Here is a 16954-nt window from a genome sequence, read left to right on the forward strand (position 1 = left end):
ATTCTATCTTCTGCAGCCTCTGCTGCTGTTACCCAGGCAAACAGGGTCTGGAGTGGACCTCAAGCAATCTCCAACAGACCTACAGCTGAGGGTCCTGACTGTTAGAAGGAAAACTATCAAACAGGAAGGACACCTACACCAAAACCCCATCAGTACATCACCATCATCAAAGACCAGAGGCAGATAAAACCACAAAGATGGGGAAAAAGCAGGGCAGAAAAGCTGGAAATTCAAAAAACAAGAGCGCATCTCCCCCGGCAAAGGAGCGCAGCTCATCGCCAGCAACGGATCAAAGCTGGACGGAGAATGACTTTGACGAGATGAGAGAAGAAGGCTTCAGTCCATCAAATTTCTCAGAGCTAAAGGAGGAATTACGTACCCAGCGCAAAGAAACTAAAAATCTTGAAAAAAAAGTGGAAGAATTGACGGCTAGACTAATTAATGCAGAGAAGGTCATAAACGAAATGAAAGAGATGAAAACCATGACACGAGAAATACGTGACAAATGCACAAGCTTCAGTAACCGACTCGATCAACTGGAAGAAAGAGTATCAGCGATTGAGGATCAAATGAATGAAATGAAGCGAGAAGAGAAACCAAAAGAAAAAAGAAGAAAAAGAAATGAACAAAGCCTGCAAGAAGTATGGGATTATGTAAAAAGACCAAATCTACGTCTGATTGGGGTGCCTGAAAGTGAGGGGGAAAATGGAACCAAGTTGGAAAACACTCTTCAGGATATCATCCAGGAGAACTTCCCCAACCTAGTAGGGCAGGCCAACATTCAAATCCAGGAAATACAGAGAACGCCACAAAGATACTCCTCGAGAAGAGCAACTCCAAGACACATAATTGCCAGATTCACCAAAGTTGAAATGAAGGAAAAAATCTTAAGGGCAGCCAGAGAGAAAGGTCGGGTTACCCACAAAGGGAAGCCCATCAGACTCACAGCAGATCTCTCGGCAGAAACTCTACAAGCCAGAAGAGAGTGGGGGCCAATATTCAACATTCTTAAAGAAAAGAATTTTAAACCCAGAATTTCATATCCAGCCAAACTAAGTTTCATAAGTGAAGGAGAAATAAAATCCTTTACAGATAAGCAAATGCTTAGAGATTTTGTCACCACTAGGCCTGCCTTACAAGAGACCCTGAAGGAAGCACTCAACATGGAAAGGAACAACCGGTACCAGCCATCTCAAAAACATGCCAAAATGTAAAGACCATCGAGGCTAGGAAGAAACTGCATCAACTAATGAGCAAAATAACCAGTTAATATCATAATGGCAGGATCAAGTTCACACATAACAATCTTAACCTTAAATGTAAATGGACTAAATGCTCCAATTAAGAGACACAGACTGGCAAACTGGATAAAGAGTCAAGACCCATCAGTCTGCTGTATTCAGGAGACCCATCTCACACGCAGAGACATACATAGGCTCAAAATAAAGGGATGGAGGAAGATTTACCAAGCAAATGGAGAACAAAAAAAAGCGGGGGTTGCAATACTAGTCTCTGATAAAACAGACTTTAAACCATCAAAGATCAAAAGAGACAAAGAAGGCCATTACATAATGGTAAAGGGATCAATTCAACAGGAAGAGCTAACTATCCTAAATATATATGCACCCAATACAGGAGCACCCAGATTCATAAAGCAAGTCCTTAGAGACTTACAAAGAGACTTAGACTCCCATACAATAATAATGGGAGACTTCAACACTCCATTGTCAACATTAGACAGATCAACGAGACAGAAAGTTAACAAGGATATCCAGGAATTGAACTCATCTCTGCAGCAAGCAGACCTAATAGACATCTATAGAACTCTCCACCCCAAATCAACAGAATATACATTCTTCTCAGCACCACATCGTACTTATTCCAAAATTGACCACGTAATTGGAAGTAAAGCACTCCTCAGCAAATGTACAAGAACAGAAATTATAACAAACTGTCTCTCAGACCACAGTGCAATCAAACTAGAACTCAGGACTAAGAAACTCAATCAAAACCGCTCAACTACATGGAAACTGAACAACCTGCTCCTGAATGACTACTGGGTACATAACGAAATGAAGGCAGAAATAAAGATGTTCTTTGAAACCAATGAGAACAAAGATACAACATACCAGAATCTCTGGGACACATTTAAAGCAGTGTGTAGAGGGAAATTTATAGCACTAAATGCCCACAAGAGAAAGCAGGAAAGATCTAAAATTGACACTCTAACATCGCAATTAAAAGAACTAGAGAAGCAAGAGCAAACACATTCGAAAGCTAGCAGAAGGCTAGAAATAACTAAGATCAGAGCAGAACTGAAGGAGATAGAGACACAAAAAACCCTCCAAAAAATCAATGAATCCAGGAGTTGGTTTTTTGAAAAGATCAACAAAATTGACAGACCACTAGCAAGACTAATAAAGAAGAAAAGAGAGAAGAATCAAATCGACGCAATTAAAAATGAAAAAGGGGATATCACCACCGACCCCACAGAAATACAAACTACCATCAGAGAATACTATAAACACCTCTACGCAAATAAACTGGAAAATCTAGAAGAAATGGATAATTTCCTGGACACTTACACTCTTCCAAGACTAAACCAGGAAGAAGTTGAATCCCTGAATAGACCAATAGCAGGCTCTGAAATTGAGGCAACAATTAATAGCCTACCAACCAAAAAAAGTCCAGGACCAGATGGATTCACAGCTGAATTCTACCAGAGGTACAAGGAGGAGTTGGTACCATTCCTTCTGAAACTATTCCAATCAATAGAAAAAGAGGGAATCCTCCCTAACTCATTTTATGAGGCCAACATCATCCTGATACCAAAGCCTGGCAGAGACACAACAAAAAAAGAGAATTTTAGACCAATATCCCTGATGAACATCGATGCAAAAATCCTCAATAAAATACTGGCAAACCGGATTCAACAACACATCAAAAAGCTTATCCACCATGATCAAGTGGGCTTCATCCCTGGGATGCAAGGCTGGTTCAACATTCGCAAATCAATAAACATAATCCAGCATATAAACAGAACCAAAGACAAGAACCACATGATTATCTCAATAGATGCAGAAAAGGCTTTTGACAAAATTCAACAGCCCTTCATGCTAAAAACGCTCAATAAATTCGGTATTGATGGAACGTACCTCAAAATAATAAGAGCTATTTATGACAAACCCACAGCCAATATCATACTGAATGGGCAAAAACTGGAAAAATTCCCTTTGAAAACTGGCACAAGACAGGGATGCCCTCTCTCACCACTCCTATTCAACATAGTGTTGGAAGTTCTGGCTAGGGCAATCAGGCAAGAGAAAGAAATCAAGGGTATTCAGTTAGGAAAAGAAGAAGTCAAATTGTCCCTCTTTGCAGATGACATGATTGTATATTTAGAAAACCCCATTGTCTCAGCCCAAAATCTCCTTAAGCTGATAAGCAACTTCAGCAAAGTCTCAGGATACAAAATTAATGTGCAAAAATCACAAGCATTCTTATACACTAGTAACAGACAAACAGAGAGCCAAATCATGAATGAACTTCCATTCACAATTGCTTCAAAGAGAATCAAATACCTAGGAATCCAACTTACAAGGGATGTAAAGGACCTCTTCAAGGAGAACTACAAACCACTGCTCAGTGAAATAAAAGAGGACACAAACAAATGGAAGAACATACCATGCTCATGGATAGGAAGAATCAATATCGTGAAAATGGCCATACTGCCCAAGGTAATTTATAGATTCAATGCCATCCCCATCAAGCTACCAATGAGTTTCTTCACAGAATTGGAAAAAACTGCTTTAAAGTTCATATGGAACCAAAAAAGAGCCCGCATCTCCAAGACAATCCTAAGTCAAAAGAACAAAGCTGGAGGCATCACGCTACCTGACTTCAAACTATACTACAAGGCTACAGTAACCAAAACAGCATGGTACTGGTACCAAAACAGAGATATAGACCAATGGAACAGAACAGAGTCCTCAGAAATAATACCACACATCTACAGCCATCTGATCTTTGACAAACCTGAGAGAAACAAGAAATGGGGAAAGGATTCCCTATTTAATAAATGGTGCTGGGAAAATTGGCTAGCCATAAGTAGAAAGCTGAAACTGGATCCTTTCCTTACTCCTTATACGAAAATTAATTCAAGATGGATTAGAGACTTAAATGTTAGACCTAATACCATAAAAATCCTAGAGGAAAACCTAGGTAGTACCATTCAGGACATAGGCATGGGCAAAGACTTCATGTCTAAAACACCAAAAGCAACGGCAGCAAAAGCCAAAATTGACAAATGGGATCTCATTAAACTAAAGAGCTTCTGCACAGCAAAAGAAACTACCATCAGAGTGAACAGGCAACCTACAGAATGGGAGAAAATGTTTGCAATCTACTCATCTGACAAAGGGCTAATATCCAGAACCTACAAAGAACTCAAACAAATTTACAAGAAAAAAACAAACAACCCCATCAAAAAGTGGGCAAAGGATATGAATAGACATTTCTCAAAAGAAGACATTCATACAGCCAACAAACACATGAAAAAATGCTCATCATCACTGGCCATCAGAGAAATGCAAATCAAAACCACAATGAGATACCATCTCACACCAGTTAGAATGGCGATCATTAAAAAGTCAGGAAACAACAGGTGCTGGAGAGGATGTGGAGAAATAGGAACACTTTTACACTGTTGGTGGGATTGTAAACTAGTTCAACCATTATGGAGAACAGTATGGCGATTCCTCAAGGATCTAGAACTAGATGTACCATATGACCCAGCCATCCCATTACTGGGTATATACCCAAAGGATTATAAATTATGCTGCTATAAAGACACATGCACACGTATGTTTATTGCAGCACTATTCACAATAGCAAAGACTTGGAATCAACCCAAATGTCCATCAGTGACAGATTGGATTAAGAAAATGTGGCATATATACACCATGGAATACTATGCAGCCATAAAAAAGGATGAGTTTGTGTCCTTTGTAGGGACATGGATGCAGCTGGAATCCATCATTCTTAGCAAACTATCACAAGAACAGAAAACCAAACACCGCATGTTCTCACTCATAGGTGGGAACTGAACAATGAGATCACTTGGACTCGGGAAGGGGAACATCACACACCGGGGCCTATCATGGGGAGGGGGGCGGGGGGAGGGATTGCATTGGGAGTTATACCTGATGTAAATGACGAGTTGATGGGTGCAGCACACCAACAAGGCACAAGTATACATATGTAACAAACCTGCACGTTATGCACATGTACCCTACAACTTACAGTATAATAATAATAAATAAATTTAAAAAAAAAAAAAAAAAAGAAAAAAACAATGCCCACACAAAAGCTTGTACATGACGTTTCAACACTATGAAACATTATTCATAATAAACTAAAAGTAGAAAACAACCCAAATCAACTGATAAATAAATACAGCATATCAATACAACAGACTATCATTTGGCAATGAAAAGAAATAATACCAATACATGGTATGACAAGGATGAACCTTAAAAACATTATGATAAGTGGAAGAAGCTAGCCACAAAAGACTACATATTATACAACTCAATTTGTATGAAATGTCTGGCATAGACAAATCTATAGAGACAGACTATATATTAAACGTTGTTTAGGGACAGGTTGGAAGACTGGGGGAATGAGGAGTGACTATTGCTAATGGGTACAAAAGTGTTCCAAGATGGGTACAGAAGTATTCTGTAGTAGTGGTTGCAGAACCCTATGAATATACCAAGAAAACACCGTACAGTAAGTCCTCATTTAACATCACAGATCAGTTCTTCGAAACTGTGACTTTAAGCAATACGTTGTATAACAAATCAATTTTACCATATGTTAATTGATAAAAGCAAGAGTTAAGTCCCTACAGCATATTTCTGGTCACAAAAACTTCATCAAACTTCTAAATAAATACTCAAAACACTTCTAATATTAAACATTCAAATAAATGTGCACTATATATATATTTAAGAAAGATTAATTAAAAATAAGTAGGATAATTATTTACCCAATTATCCCAGTTCAGGGTCACAAGTGGCCAAAGCCTGTTCCAGCAGCTCAGGAAAGAAGGCAGTGTATGGCAAATGCACCTGACAGCGGTAAGTTAAGCAAACCCCGAGAATGACTCTATGGTCTAAAAAGAATGTGTATTCGGAGTTTCGAGCTAAGGAACCTGGGAGTGGCCAGACCTGACGATTCATTCCTTATCTATGAGGATAAAGACATCTGAACCTCTAGCCCATCCAGTGAAATCTAGGCCATACACGGAACCAAGGTCCTTTGTTTTGAGTTAAATGAGGGTTTTCAGGTGGAAGTTACTAGGGGGAGGATGCTAAGGGAAAATGCTACATAAATTGCATGCTTTTTCAAGTGGCTGTGGTTTTCTGTCCAGCTCGCAACTCTGTATGTAAGTTCCCTCAGTAAACCCTAGGTCTCATTCTCTGGCTCCCCATCTCTTCTTCAGCCTCTCTGATACGATGCAATACATACCGAAGTCAATAGGGGTCCAGCATGACAGGCAGGAACCTGTCCTGGACAGGATGCTATTCCCTCACAGGTGTACTCACACACACACACCCACATTACCTTATGCTGCTACCACTTAGACATGCCAGTTCACCTCATGCGCACAGCTTTGGGATGTGGGAGGAAATGAGTACCCAAAAATCCACACACACATGGGGAGAACATGCAAACTCTACACAGACAGTAGCCCCAGACAGGAATCAATTCTTTTCCTTATCAACATCATAAAAAAATCAAAAACAAAATGAGATATTTGAAGATCTATTGTATTGTACAATTTAAATTGGTGACTTATACGGTATGTGAATTCTATCTTAATAATGGTGTTAAATGAGAAAAAGGCAAAAAGGCAAAAAAAGAAAATTCTTTTTATGCAATATTACATTGCAGAGTCTACAAATGAAACAAGCTTATATAAGAAAAAAGAGGCCAGGCGTCGTGGCTCATGTCTATAATCCCAGCCCTTTGGGAGGCCAAGGCAGGCGGATTATTTGAGGTCAGGAGTTCAAGACCAGTCTGGCCAACATGGTGAAACCCCATCTCTACTAAAAATACAAAAATTAGCCAGGCGTGGTAGCGCACATCTGTAATCCCAGCTACTTGGGAGGCTGAGGCAGGAGAATTGCTTGAACCCAGGTGGCAAAGGTTGCAGTGAGCTGAGATCGTGCCACTGCACTCCAGTCTAGGCCATAGAGCGAGACTCCATCTCAAAAAAAAATTAAAAAGTAAACATTTAGAAATGTTTTGTATAAAACACTCTTACCTCCAGTACTGATTTCTACTTCTGTAGAATCTCTTTCCAAACTCCCAGCACTGCTAACAATATTCATTAAATGAATTGCAGTCCAAGCAAAAGGCATGCGATATTTCCCAAGTCTTTGGCAAAACTGATCTGCTTGACTCTTCAGTTTCTCCAGTTTTTCTTTATTCTGCAAAACAGAACTTTATATATTATATGATTATTCTTGAAAGATACCCATTAAAGGCTATTTCATACTACATAAAGGAAAAGGATGAGAAGTCTCAATTCCCAGCAGAGATGAAAAAAAAATCTGTACCTTACAGAGATCAAGTATTAGTGTAATATCTTAAGCAGTGAACAAACTCAACGTATTCTACAAATGTACGTGCAGAGCAGGTCTTGAAATTTCTGTTTGTGATTATGTTATTCTGGGGAGAAGACAGCAAGTACCAAACAGGTATTATGTATTGCAAGTATTTGTTTTAGGAAGGAAGCATAACCATGGTCTAGTCAGCAACTGGGAACTACAAAATATTCTAGGTTACAATTTGTTAAATTTTGTTACTCTATAAAAGATAGAAGTAGCTGAGCAAATTTGAAATAGTCCCTAACTTATAACAACCATGAGTTAAGAGTGGGGAAGCACGAATAGGCCAATGATAAACAAGCTCAGAGTTGTAACAAAAGAAGGAAAGTAAAAAGTATTAGAAGAAGACTAAACACTGGAAAAAGACTAATGGTCCAAATATTTAATAGTTCAAGCATATCTGGAAGACATCTTGAGGCTAGCTCAACTTTTAGGCTACTCCTGAAACAAATATAAAGGTGGCCTGCAAAAGCCACTCAACACTCTTAAGACTGAAAACCTATACTACCTCTCTCATATACTCTTTACAGATGGGATGTTGAACTATACACTAATGACAGTGTCCTACCTTGGGACTAAGGGCTAGAAAAAGATGAACCAATAACTAAATGATAGCACTATTTATTACTATCTATATTATACCTCTAAAACAGTTCTTGTTTTAAGTATACTTCAAGTATATTTAATTCTATCAGTGTATGTAAATATAAGCAAAGAGTGGAATAAGCTGCTAGTATATTTAAGAGCACTATGTAACAGAGGAAATTTAATATGTAAAATGACAACCTGGGGACAGCCAGAATACTATACTTTAACCATGAGTTCAGCCAGGTAATCAAGGATCAAGAAAAAAATATCATGTGCTCAGATCTACAGAAAAAGCTCAGTTCTTGTTCTGAATCTTGGGAAAACAGCAAAACATTTTCTGGGTTTGGGTTGCTTACCTAGTATTCCTCAAGCATACTTCTCCAGGAAGTTCCAGTATTAAATCTTGTGTTCAAAGATCCAAAGATCGCTTGTATTCTTGTAACTAACACATAGTATCTGAAATTTGTTATCAATTATCCAACCTTTTTTTTGCTTTTATAAGTTTATACATATTCTAGAACTTAAGCTGGGCGTGGTGGCTCACGCCTGTAATCCCAGCACTTTGGGAGGCTGAGGCAGGTGGATCACTTGAGTTCAGGAGTTCAAGACCAGCTTGGCCAACATGGTAAAACCCCGTCTCTACTAAAAATACAAAAATTAGCTGGGTGTGGTGGCACATGCCTGTAATTCCAGCTACTCGGGAGGTTGAGGCAGGAGAATCGCTTGAACCTAGGAAGCAGAGGTTGCGGTGGGCCAAGATCGCGCCACCGGACTACAGCCTGGGTGACAGAGCAAGACTCTGTCTCAAAAGAAAAAAAAATCTAGAAATTAACCATCTGATGGCAAAAAAAAAAAAAAGCTGTATTTTCTTTTCTTTAAGACTATTATATTTTTACTATATTCCTTAATAATCTGCAGTCAGATGGAAGCCAAGAATATTTCTATTTTGCTAGGAAAATTTCTATCAATATCACTATTTTATAAATAAAGAAAACCTTTCATTATTTAGGAGTTACACTGAATTAATTTAGTTCTCTCCATGAAGAAAAAAATTTAAAGAATCAGTTAGTTTTGAGATAGAAGAGATTTTTAAAGAATACCACAGCATATGACACAGGCTAGCTGACAAATGAAATAAAGAAGAAAGGAAGATAGGAAGCAGGCCAACAGAAAAAAATATAGTACTAGTAAAATTCTTTAATTTGCTTTGTATAGTATCCTCCCAAATTACAATAGTAATAATGTGGGGGAAATGAGAAGCATGACATTCTACCTTGGTGGCATCTGCTTCTTTGAAAATCATATATGGTTCTGCACACTCTCCAATGTCTCCTTGCTGTAGGACTTTTTCTAGCTGTCAAAGGCAAAAAAAAGTTAAGATTAAGCTTTTAAAAGCCTGAAATTCAAGGATGGTTCAATATATGAAAATCAATATAACACATTAACAGAATGACAGAAAAAAATATATGACATCTCAATTGCTGTAGAACAAACATTAGACAAAATTCAGTACCCTTTCATGGCAGAAACACTCAACAAACTAGTAATGCAAAGAAACCACCTCAACATAATAAAGGGCCATATATGAAAAGCCCACAGTTAACATCATACTCAACAGTTAAAGACTGAAAGCTTTACCTCTAACATCATGAATGAAACAAGAATGCCCACCTTAGCCTCACCTATTCAGCATAGTAATGGAAGCCCAAGCCTGAGAACTAAACAAGAAAAATACGTAAAGCATCTGAATTGGAAAGGAAGAAGTGAAATTATCTCTGCAAATGCTATGATCTTTTAAGTAGAAAACTTTAAAGATGCCACAAAAAAAAAACTGTTAGAACTAATAAATGAATTCAACAAAGTTACAGCATACAAAATCTACATACTAGCAATGAGGAATTGAAAAAGGAAATTAAAAAAAATATATCACTTATAATACCATCAAAAAGAGTAAGATATTTACAAATAAACTAAACCAAGGAAGTAAAAGATCTACGTACACTGAAGACTATAAAACACTGCTGAGACAAATTAAACTAGACACAAATAAATGAAAAGAAATTCTGTGTTCATGGATTGAAAAGATTTGATATCATTAAGATGTGAATACTACCCAAAGCAATCTATAAATTTAATGCAATCCCTATCAAAATCTCAATGATTTTTTTTTGCAGAAATAGAAAAACCTATCCTAGAATTCACAGGGAATCTCAAGAGACCCTGAATAATCAAAACAAATTTAGGTAAAAAGAAGAAAGTTGAAAGTCTCATACTTCTTGATATGAAAATTTATTTAAAAACTACAATAATCAAAACAGATACGAGATACACACACACACACACACACACACACATATTCCTATTAGTTCAGTTTCACTGGAGAAGTCTAATAAAGAGTTCAAGAAAAATTAGGTAGCACCTACAGTGTATGTCCAATATTGTGTTACAGAATATCAAGATGAAAAAAAAATAAGTAAAGGCTAAATCTTTGCCCTTGAAAAGTTTATAATACTGACAGACAAGTATACAGACACTACAAAATAAACAAATATATTTAACATTATTCTCACCTTTATTACAAGAAAAACATCTTGGGAAGGATAAGTGATAGAAAAAATTGCTGATCTTGCCAGGGTGGTAATGGCAGCAGGTGGTACATGTGGACGTAACAACCCTTTCATCTGCTCAGAATTAAGGTCAAAATAAAAGTTTTCTGAAATCTAAAAAATATCAATATGTTAAACTTCAAAATCTGTACATTTTACAGTGTCTATTTCTTAAATTAAAAGAAAGTTGCTTCTGCTACTTGCTTTTAGAACTCGTTCAATGAAACAATAACCTGTTTTCAATTACAGTAATTATAATAAGAAAACATTTAATCTTAATAAATTAAATTTCTACTTTCTTTTTAAAAACATTCATGTTAAATAATTCTCAAAAAAATCATTACTTATTTATCTACAGATAGTAGGATATTATACTCTAATATTAAGCTTATATTTCACTGAGACCAATCTTTACATACCTAAATCAAAGTAAAAGAAGTCTAAAAGCTATTTGGAAACTACAATAAGCATATTCTAAACAACCATATTCCAAATTCTTTTAATTAGAGGAGGGGGATCAAGGTCAGGAGATTGAGACCATCTTGGCCAAAATGGGGAAACCCCATCTCTATTAAAATACAAAAAATTAGTCAGGCATGGTGGCAAAGCCTGTAGTCCCAGCTACTCAGGAGGCTGAGCCAGGGGAATCACTTGAATCTGGGAGGTAGACGTTGCGGTGAGTTGAGACCACGCCACTACACTCCAGCCTGGTGACAGAGCAAGACTTCATCTCAGAAAAAAAAAGTAACCTCTAATAAAGTACACAAAGATATTATCATTGAGATGATGGATTCCAAATTGAGTTTTTAAAAAAATTATGAATAATATCTCAGCAGTTTCGAGTTAGCAAATAAAAGTTGCTAGAGCAGAATTCCATTAAAGAAATCCATAATATGTCTTGTGTTGGCAGCAGAAGTCACTGAGGGCACTTCAAGTTTCCTTTTTTCTTTTTGTAATTTTAAATTGTTTTTAGTAGCAATGCGGGGGGGGTCTCACTACGTTGCCCAGGCCGGTCTTGAACTCCTGGCCTCAACCAGTCCTCCTACTTTGGCCTTCCAAAGTGCTGCAATTACAGATGTGAGCCACAAGCACCCAGTCAGCACTTCAAGTTTCTACTACATATTAGTCTTAGAATATTAAATTAAGAAATGTTGTAAAATAACCTTCCAAAAAGTTAAATTTAATGATTATATGATGGTAAAACTAAGAGCATTAAAACAGAATATGTAAAACACACAAAAATGGTCTTTTAGTTGGTGAGAAATTGAAAATCATGTCAATAAAAATTCACAGTCATTGTCATTCCTATCGTTAGGTACTGCTTGCCAAAAGTGCTTTTCTTGTATTGTCTTTTCTATTTCTTAAAGTTGCTTCTGCTATTTACGTTTAGAATTCTTTCAGTGAAACAATAACCTGTTTTCAATTACAGTAATTTATAATAAAAAAATATTTAACTAGTCCTAATAAATTAAATTTCTATTTCCTTTTTAAAAAGATCTACGTTTAACAATTCTCAAAAAAACCAATCTTACAAAACAAAACAGGTTTCCAAAACCAATGATTATGACAAATGACTATGGTCAAATTATATAATTTTACCTTTTTCTTTTCCTTGACATCATATAAAGCCAAACTTGCAAAAATGGGTTCAATTTCAATTTCAAACCTTTATGAAGAAAAAGGATAAAATAATTTAAAAATAAATACAAAAACACAGTTGGAGAGAAATTGATTCCAAAACTACATTACCACAATACCTGGCACTTTTCCACACCTGTGCCTTTGCCTATATTAAAACTTCTTCCTGAAATACACTCTTCTATGCATATCATTGAGTCTAAATCAACCTTATCTTCTCTAGTTAATCCTAATTAATTTATCCAGCTACAAATAAACTCAAACTGCCTAAAAGCCTAATGACATATTATGTCCATTCTGAGTCACTAATCACTTTCTAACACGGTCATTTATATATGTATATATGTTCATTTTTAAATACGTTTTAAAAATAAAAGCCTAATGTTTTCTTTTTCAGATTATAAATAATATATTCAAGGCAAAAATCTTAGAAAACACATCAGAATATTCAGAGGAAAACAGGAGCATCCAAAGAATCATAATTAACAGTTTAATGCCCAATCCATCTAGACTCTATGCACAAATGCACTTGTCAAACAAATTTTTTTAAACAAAGAGTGTCACAGTATACATAACACTTTGTAGTCTGCTTTTTTAACTTAACATTTTATGGACAAATTTTCACATTACATATATCGTTCTTACCATCATTTTTAATGCTTGCATAGTAATTCCCATTGTATGAATATGGCAAAATTTTATACTTAATTGAGATGTCTAATTCATTTCTAAGAACAATGACTTACATACAGTAAACATCTAGTAAATATTTGTTGAATGAAATAATATATAACATGAGGTTAACTAAAACTCTAGAGTAGAGGTTCTCAACGAAGGACACTTTTGCCCCTAAGGGAACATTTGGCAATACCTACGTACATTTTTGGTTATCGAAACTACAGGAGTATTACTGTCACTTAGCAGTTAGAAGTTGGAGATGGAACTGAACATCCTATACTGTACAGGAAAGTCCCTGACAACAAACAACCATCTAGACAAAAATGTCAATAGTGCTGACATTGTAATAACCCTGCTCCACATTGCATATTTTTGTATTAAAAGAGAATTGAGGACCTTGTAGAAAATACACAACATATTTACATTAGGGTGAGAGTTTAATAAAGGGCCATTTACAAAGATTTGGACAGGATCTTGAGAAAACAACTACAGAGAGTGCCATTCCCTGGGGCTATTAAAAGCAAGAGTCATTACCAACCACAGACCTAAAAGAGAACATGGAAGTAATAACCAAAAATTAGAAAGGATAACTATACCAAAGATCCATCACAGAAACTGGCCTTGGAAAGAAAGAGGCAACAGATCTAAGTGACTCAGCAGGGAAGGAGACCTCACTCTCTTCTGCCCTCTAACTTCCTGCTGATACATCCCTTAGTAAAACCCAAATACAAGTCAAATGAAAAGAGATCTTGGTGATCCTGTCCACATGTGTCAACCTCTACAAAACCTACTCTGCATCCTTTTGACACTGTCAGTCCATTTATTTTGGCCAATCCAGTAAATAAGTGGTATCCCACTGGATTTTTCATGGGAATCTTTTCGTCCAGTAAATAAGTGGTATCCCACTGGATTTTTCATGGCAATCTTTTCGTATATTCACTGACCACTTGGATAGCTTCTTTTGGCCCATTTTTCTATTTATTGACTCTTTCCTCATCAATTTGTAATTCTTTATGCATTCTAGAAATGAGCACACTGCCAAGTATAGGTGTTGGAAATACCTTCTCCTTTTCTATGATTTATCTTCTCTTGCGTCTTTTGATGAAAAGTTGTCCATTTTAATGAAGTAAAATGTGTCAATGTTTTCTTCTAGGGGTAGTGCTTTCTGTGTCATGTCAAAGAAATCTTTTTCTTTCTATAAGATCATAAAGATATCCCTACATTATCTTCTAGAAACTTTACCATTTTGTCCTTCACATTTATGTCTACTATCAATCTGTAAAAAAAATTTTGTGTATCATGTGAGGCAGTGGTCAAGTTTCCTATTTTCATATGTATGAGAAACACATATATAGAGAGACAAGACAGACAGTCAGACACAAAGAAAGGAAAGCAGCAGGAAGAAACAGATATCCAACTCTCCTACCAATTTATTGAAAGGATTACCCTTTCCATACTATAAAAAATGTCCACTGTTACTACAAATCAAAAATGCATAAACATGTGGGTCTTTTTTTAAGCTCCTTATTTTTTTAGTTGAAGTAATATATATTTAACGAAATAATTTTACATAATATTAACAGCATTCATTTGGCCAAACATTTACATGTTTGTAGAGTACTACTGTATATAAAGTGGGAATATATCAAGTACAGACTTTTCTAGCTCTTTTGTCTGTTCCAATGCTCTAGTTGTCTAATCATGTACCAATACTACACTGTCTTAATTACATAGTTTCATACTAGTCTTGACATCTGGTTGGGTTTTTTTTAATAAAGTTCTTCAAACTGTCCTGCCTCTTTTAGCCCTTTGTATTTTCATATAAATTGTAGATTCAGCTAAAAATAAACAAAAGCAGATCAAAGAGAAATGTTAATTTACTTATTCAGAAAATTAGAGGCCAAGGCAGGAGGATCGATTGAGGCCAGGAGTTCAAGACCAGCCTGGGAAACACAGCAAGATTCAATTTCTAATTCTTTAAAAAATTTTTTAAAAGAAAGAAAATTAGTACCCCAATGTGTAATTTAGTGCCATAAAATTACTGTGTAATAATTTTATAATTTTTTTTTCTTTTTTTTTTTGAGACAGAGTCTGGCTCTGTCACCCAGGCTGGAGTGCAGTGGTGCGATCTCGGCTCACTGCAACCTCTGCCTCCAGGGTTCAAGCGATTCTCCTGCCTCAGCCTCCTGAGTAGCTGGGATTACAGGTGCGCGCCACCACACCCGGCTAATTTTTGTATTTTTAGTAGAGATGGGGTTTCATCACCATGATGGCCAGGCTCATCTCAAACTCCTCATCTCAGATGATCCACCCGTCTCAGCCTTCCAAGGTGCTGGGATTACAGGTGTGAGCCACCTCGCCTGGCCAATAACTTTATAATATTCTTAAACAGCATTTAAAGATCCATATTATTACTATGATGGACAAAGGGCGGAACCCGAGAAAATAAACCGAAGAAACCAATACAAATCCAGTGAGCTCCACTTTAAAGTAGATAAGAATTTATAAATGCGACAAGAATTTATAAATTAGATACATTATTTTTTTTTAAGTTTCAAAAGGTTCTTCCATTACAGAGAGTACCAAAAATGTATATGCAGAGTTTTTTTTCTTTTTTATATTCCTCACGGATTCAGTACACAATTTGAGTAACTTCAAAAAAATGAATGCTACATTATTTCTACACTATCAAACATAGGCATGTTTCAAGAAATGCTACTTGCTGAGCAATACTCAATGGCTATTATGCTGCAAAAAAGGTATTTTTTTATTCACTATAAATGTACCACTCTACATACTCACTTATTTAAAATGCTGAGAATACTTACAACAATGAAAAAAAATTTGTTTTAATCACCAAAGGCCTACTGTAAGACATTACTAATAAGATGTGACTTACTTGTTAGGTCTTTTAAAAATTAAGTGTGTGGGCTAGGCGCGGTGGCTCAAGCCTGTAATCCCAGCACTTTGGAAGGCCGAGGCGGGTGGATCATGAGGTCGAGATCGAGACCATCCTGGCCAACATGGCCAACATGGTGAAACACCGTCTCTACTAAAAATACAAAAAATTAGCTAGGTGTGGTGGCATGTGCCTGTAGTCCCAGCTACTAGGGAGGTGGAGGCAGAAGAATCACTTGAACCTGGGAGGTGGAGGTTGCAGTGAGCCAAGATTGTGCCACTGCACTCCAGCCTGGGCAACAGAGCAAGACTGTCTCAAAAAAGAAGAAAGAAAAAATTACGTGTGTGTATGTGTGTGTATTTATTCCCTTTAAAAATAATTTATTTGATTCTGATCACAAAATACAGGGAAGGAGCAAGGGCAACACTTATAACCCCTTGGTCACACATGTTCCTAGTCTATGTGTCTATAAATACCCTCTGTACAACAGCAAACTCATGCTGTCCTCCAAGTGTTGTTTCACATTCTAACAGCTACAAAGTATAGCATATGACCAGGTGGGAAGTAAAAACAGATGCCCTATTCACAAGGTAGAGTCTCCCTCCAAACAGTGTTCCAGCTCTCTTTTGCTACTACTACTGAAACCAAAGTAGCTGGTTGTTTCTACTATTGATCTTCTAAAATTCTTTCATGAACAAGTAGGTCATAGACAAATTATGTCTGCACAATTCTTAGAGTGGCTTAAAGTAACCTTATAAAAAGGCAGTGACTAAGGTCTGCTCCTTATCCCCAGCCTCCTACGTCCCAGGCTGCCTATGGCACCTGGACTGCCCCTCCTGGGTCCCCCATATCCCAGGGCAGCAATCAAA

General features: G+C 36.7%; 1 protein-coding gene across 7 annotated transcripts in view; it reads right to left on the reverse strand.

Annotated features, from left to right (window-relative positions):
- Positions 1–16954, reverse strand: part of DOCK7 (dedicator of cytokinesis 7) — a 245196-nt gene that overhangs the window by 183728 nt on the left and 44514 nt on the right. For all 7 annotated transcript variants that reach the window (XM_025373022.1, XM_025372964.1, XM_025372899.1 and 4 more), the window contains exons 8-11: positions 12470–12536; positions 10835–10984; positions 9538–9618; positions 7331–7496 (exon numbers count right to left, since the gene is read on the reverse strand). In XM_025373022.1, the coding sequence (XP_025228807.1) occupies positions 7331–7496; positions 9538–9618; positions 10835–10984; positions 12470–12536 (464 nt within the window). The remainder of the gene's footprint in view (positions 1–7330; positions 7497–9537; positions 9619–10834; positions 10985–12469; positions 12537–16954) is intronic.

Source organism: Theropithecus gelada, chromosome 1 (genome assembly GCF_003255815.1).
Source record: "Theropithecus gelada isolate Dixy chromosome 1, Tgel_1.0, whole genome shotgun sequence".
NCBI classification, from domain to species: domain Eukaryota; kingdom Metazoa; phylum Chordata; class Mammalia; order Primates; family Cercopithecidae; genus Theropithecus; species Theropithecus gelada.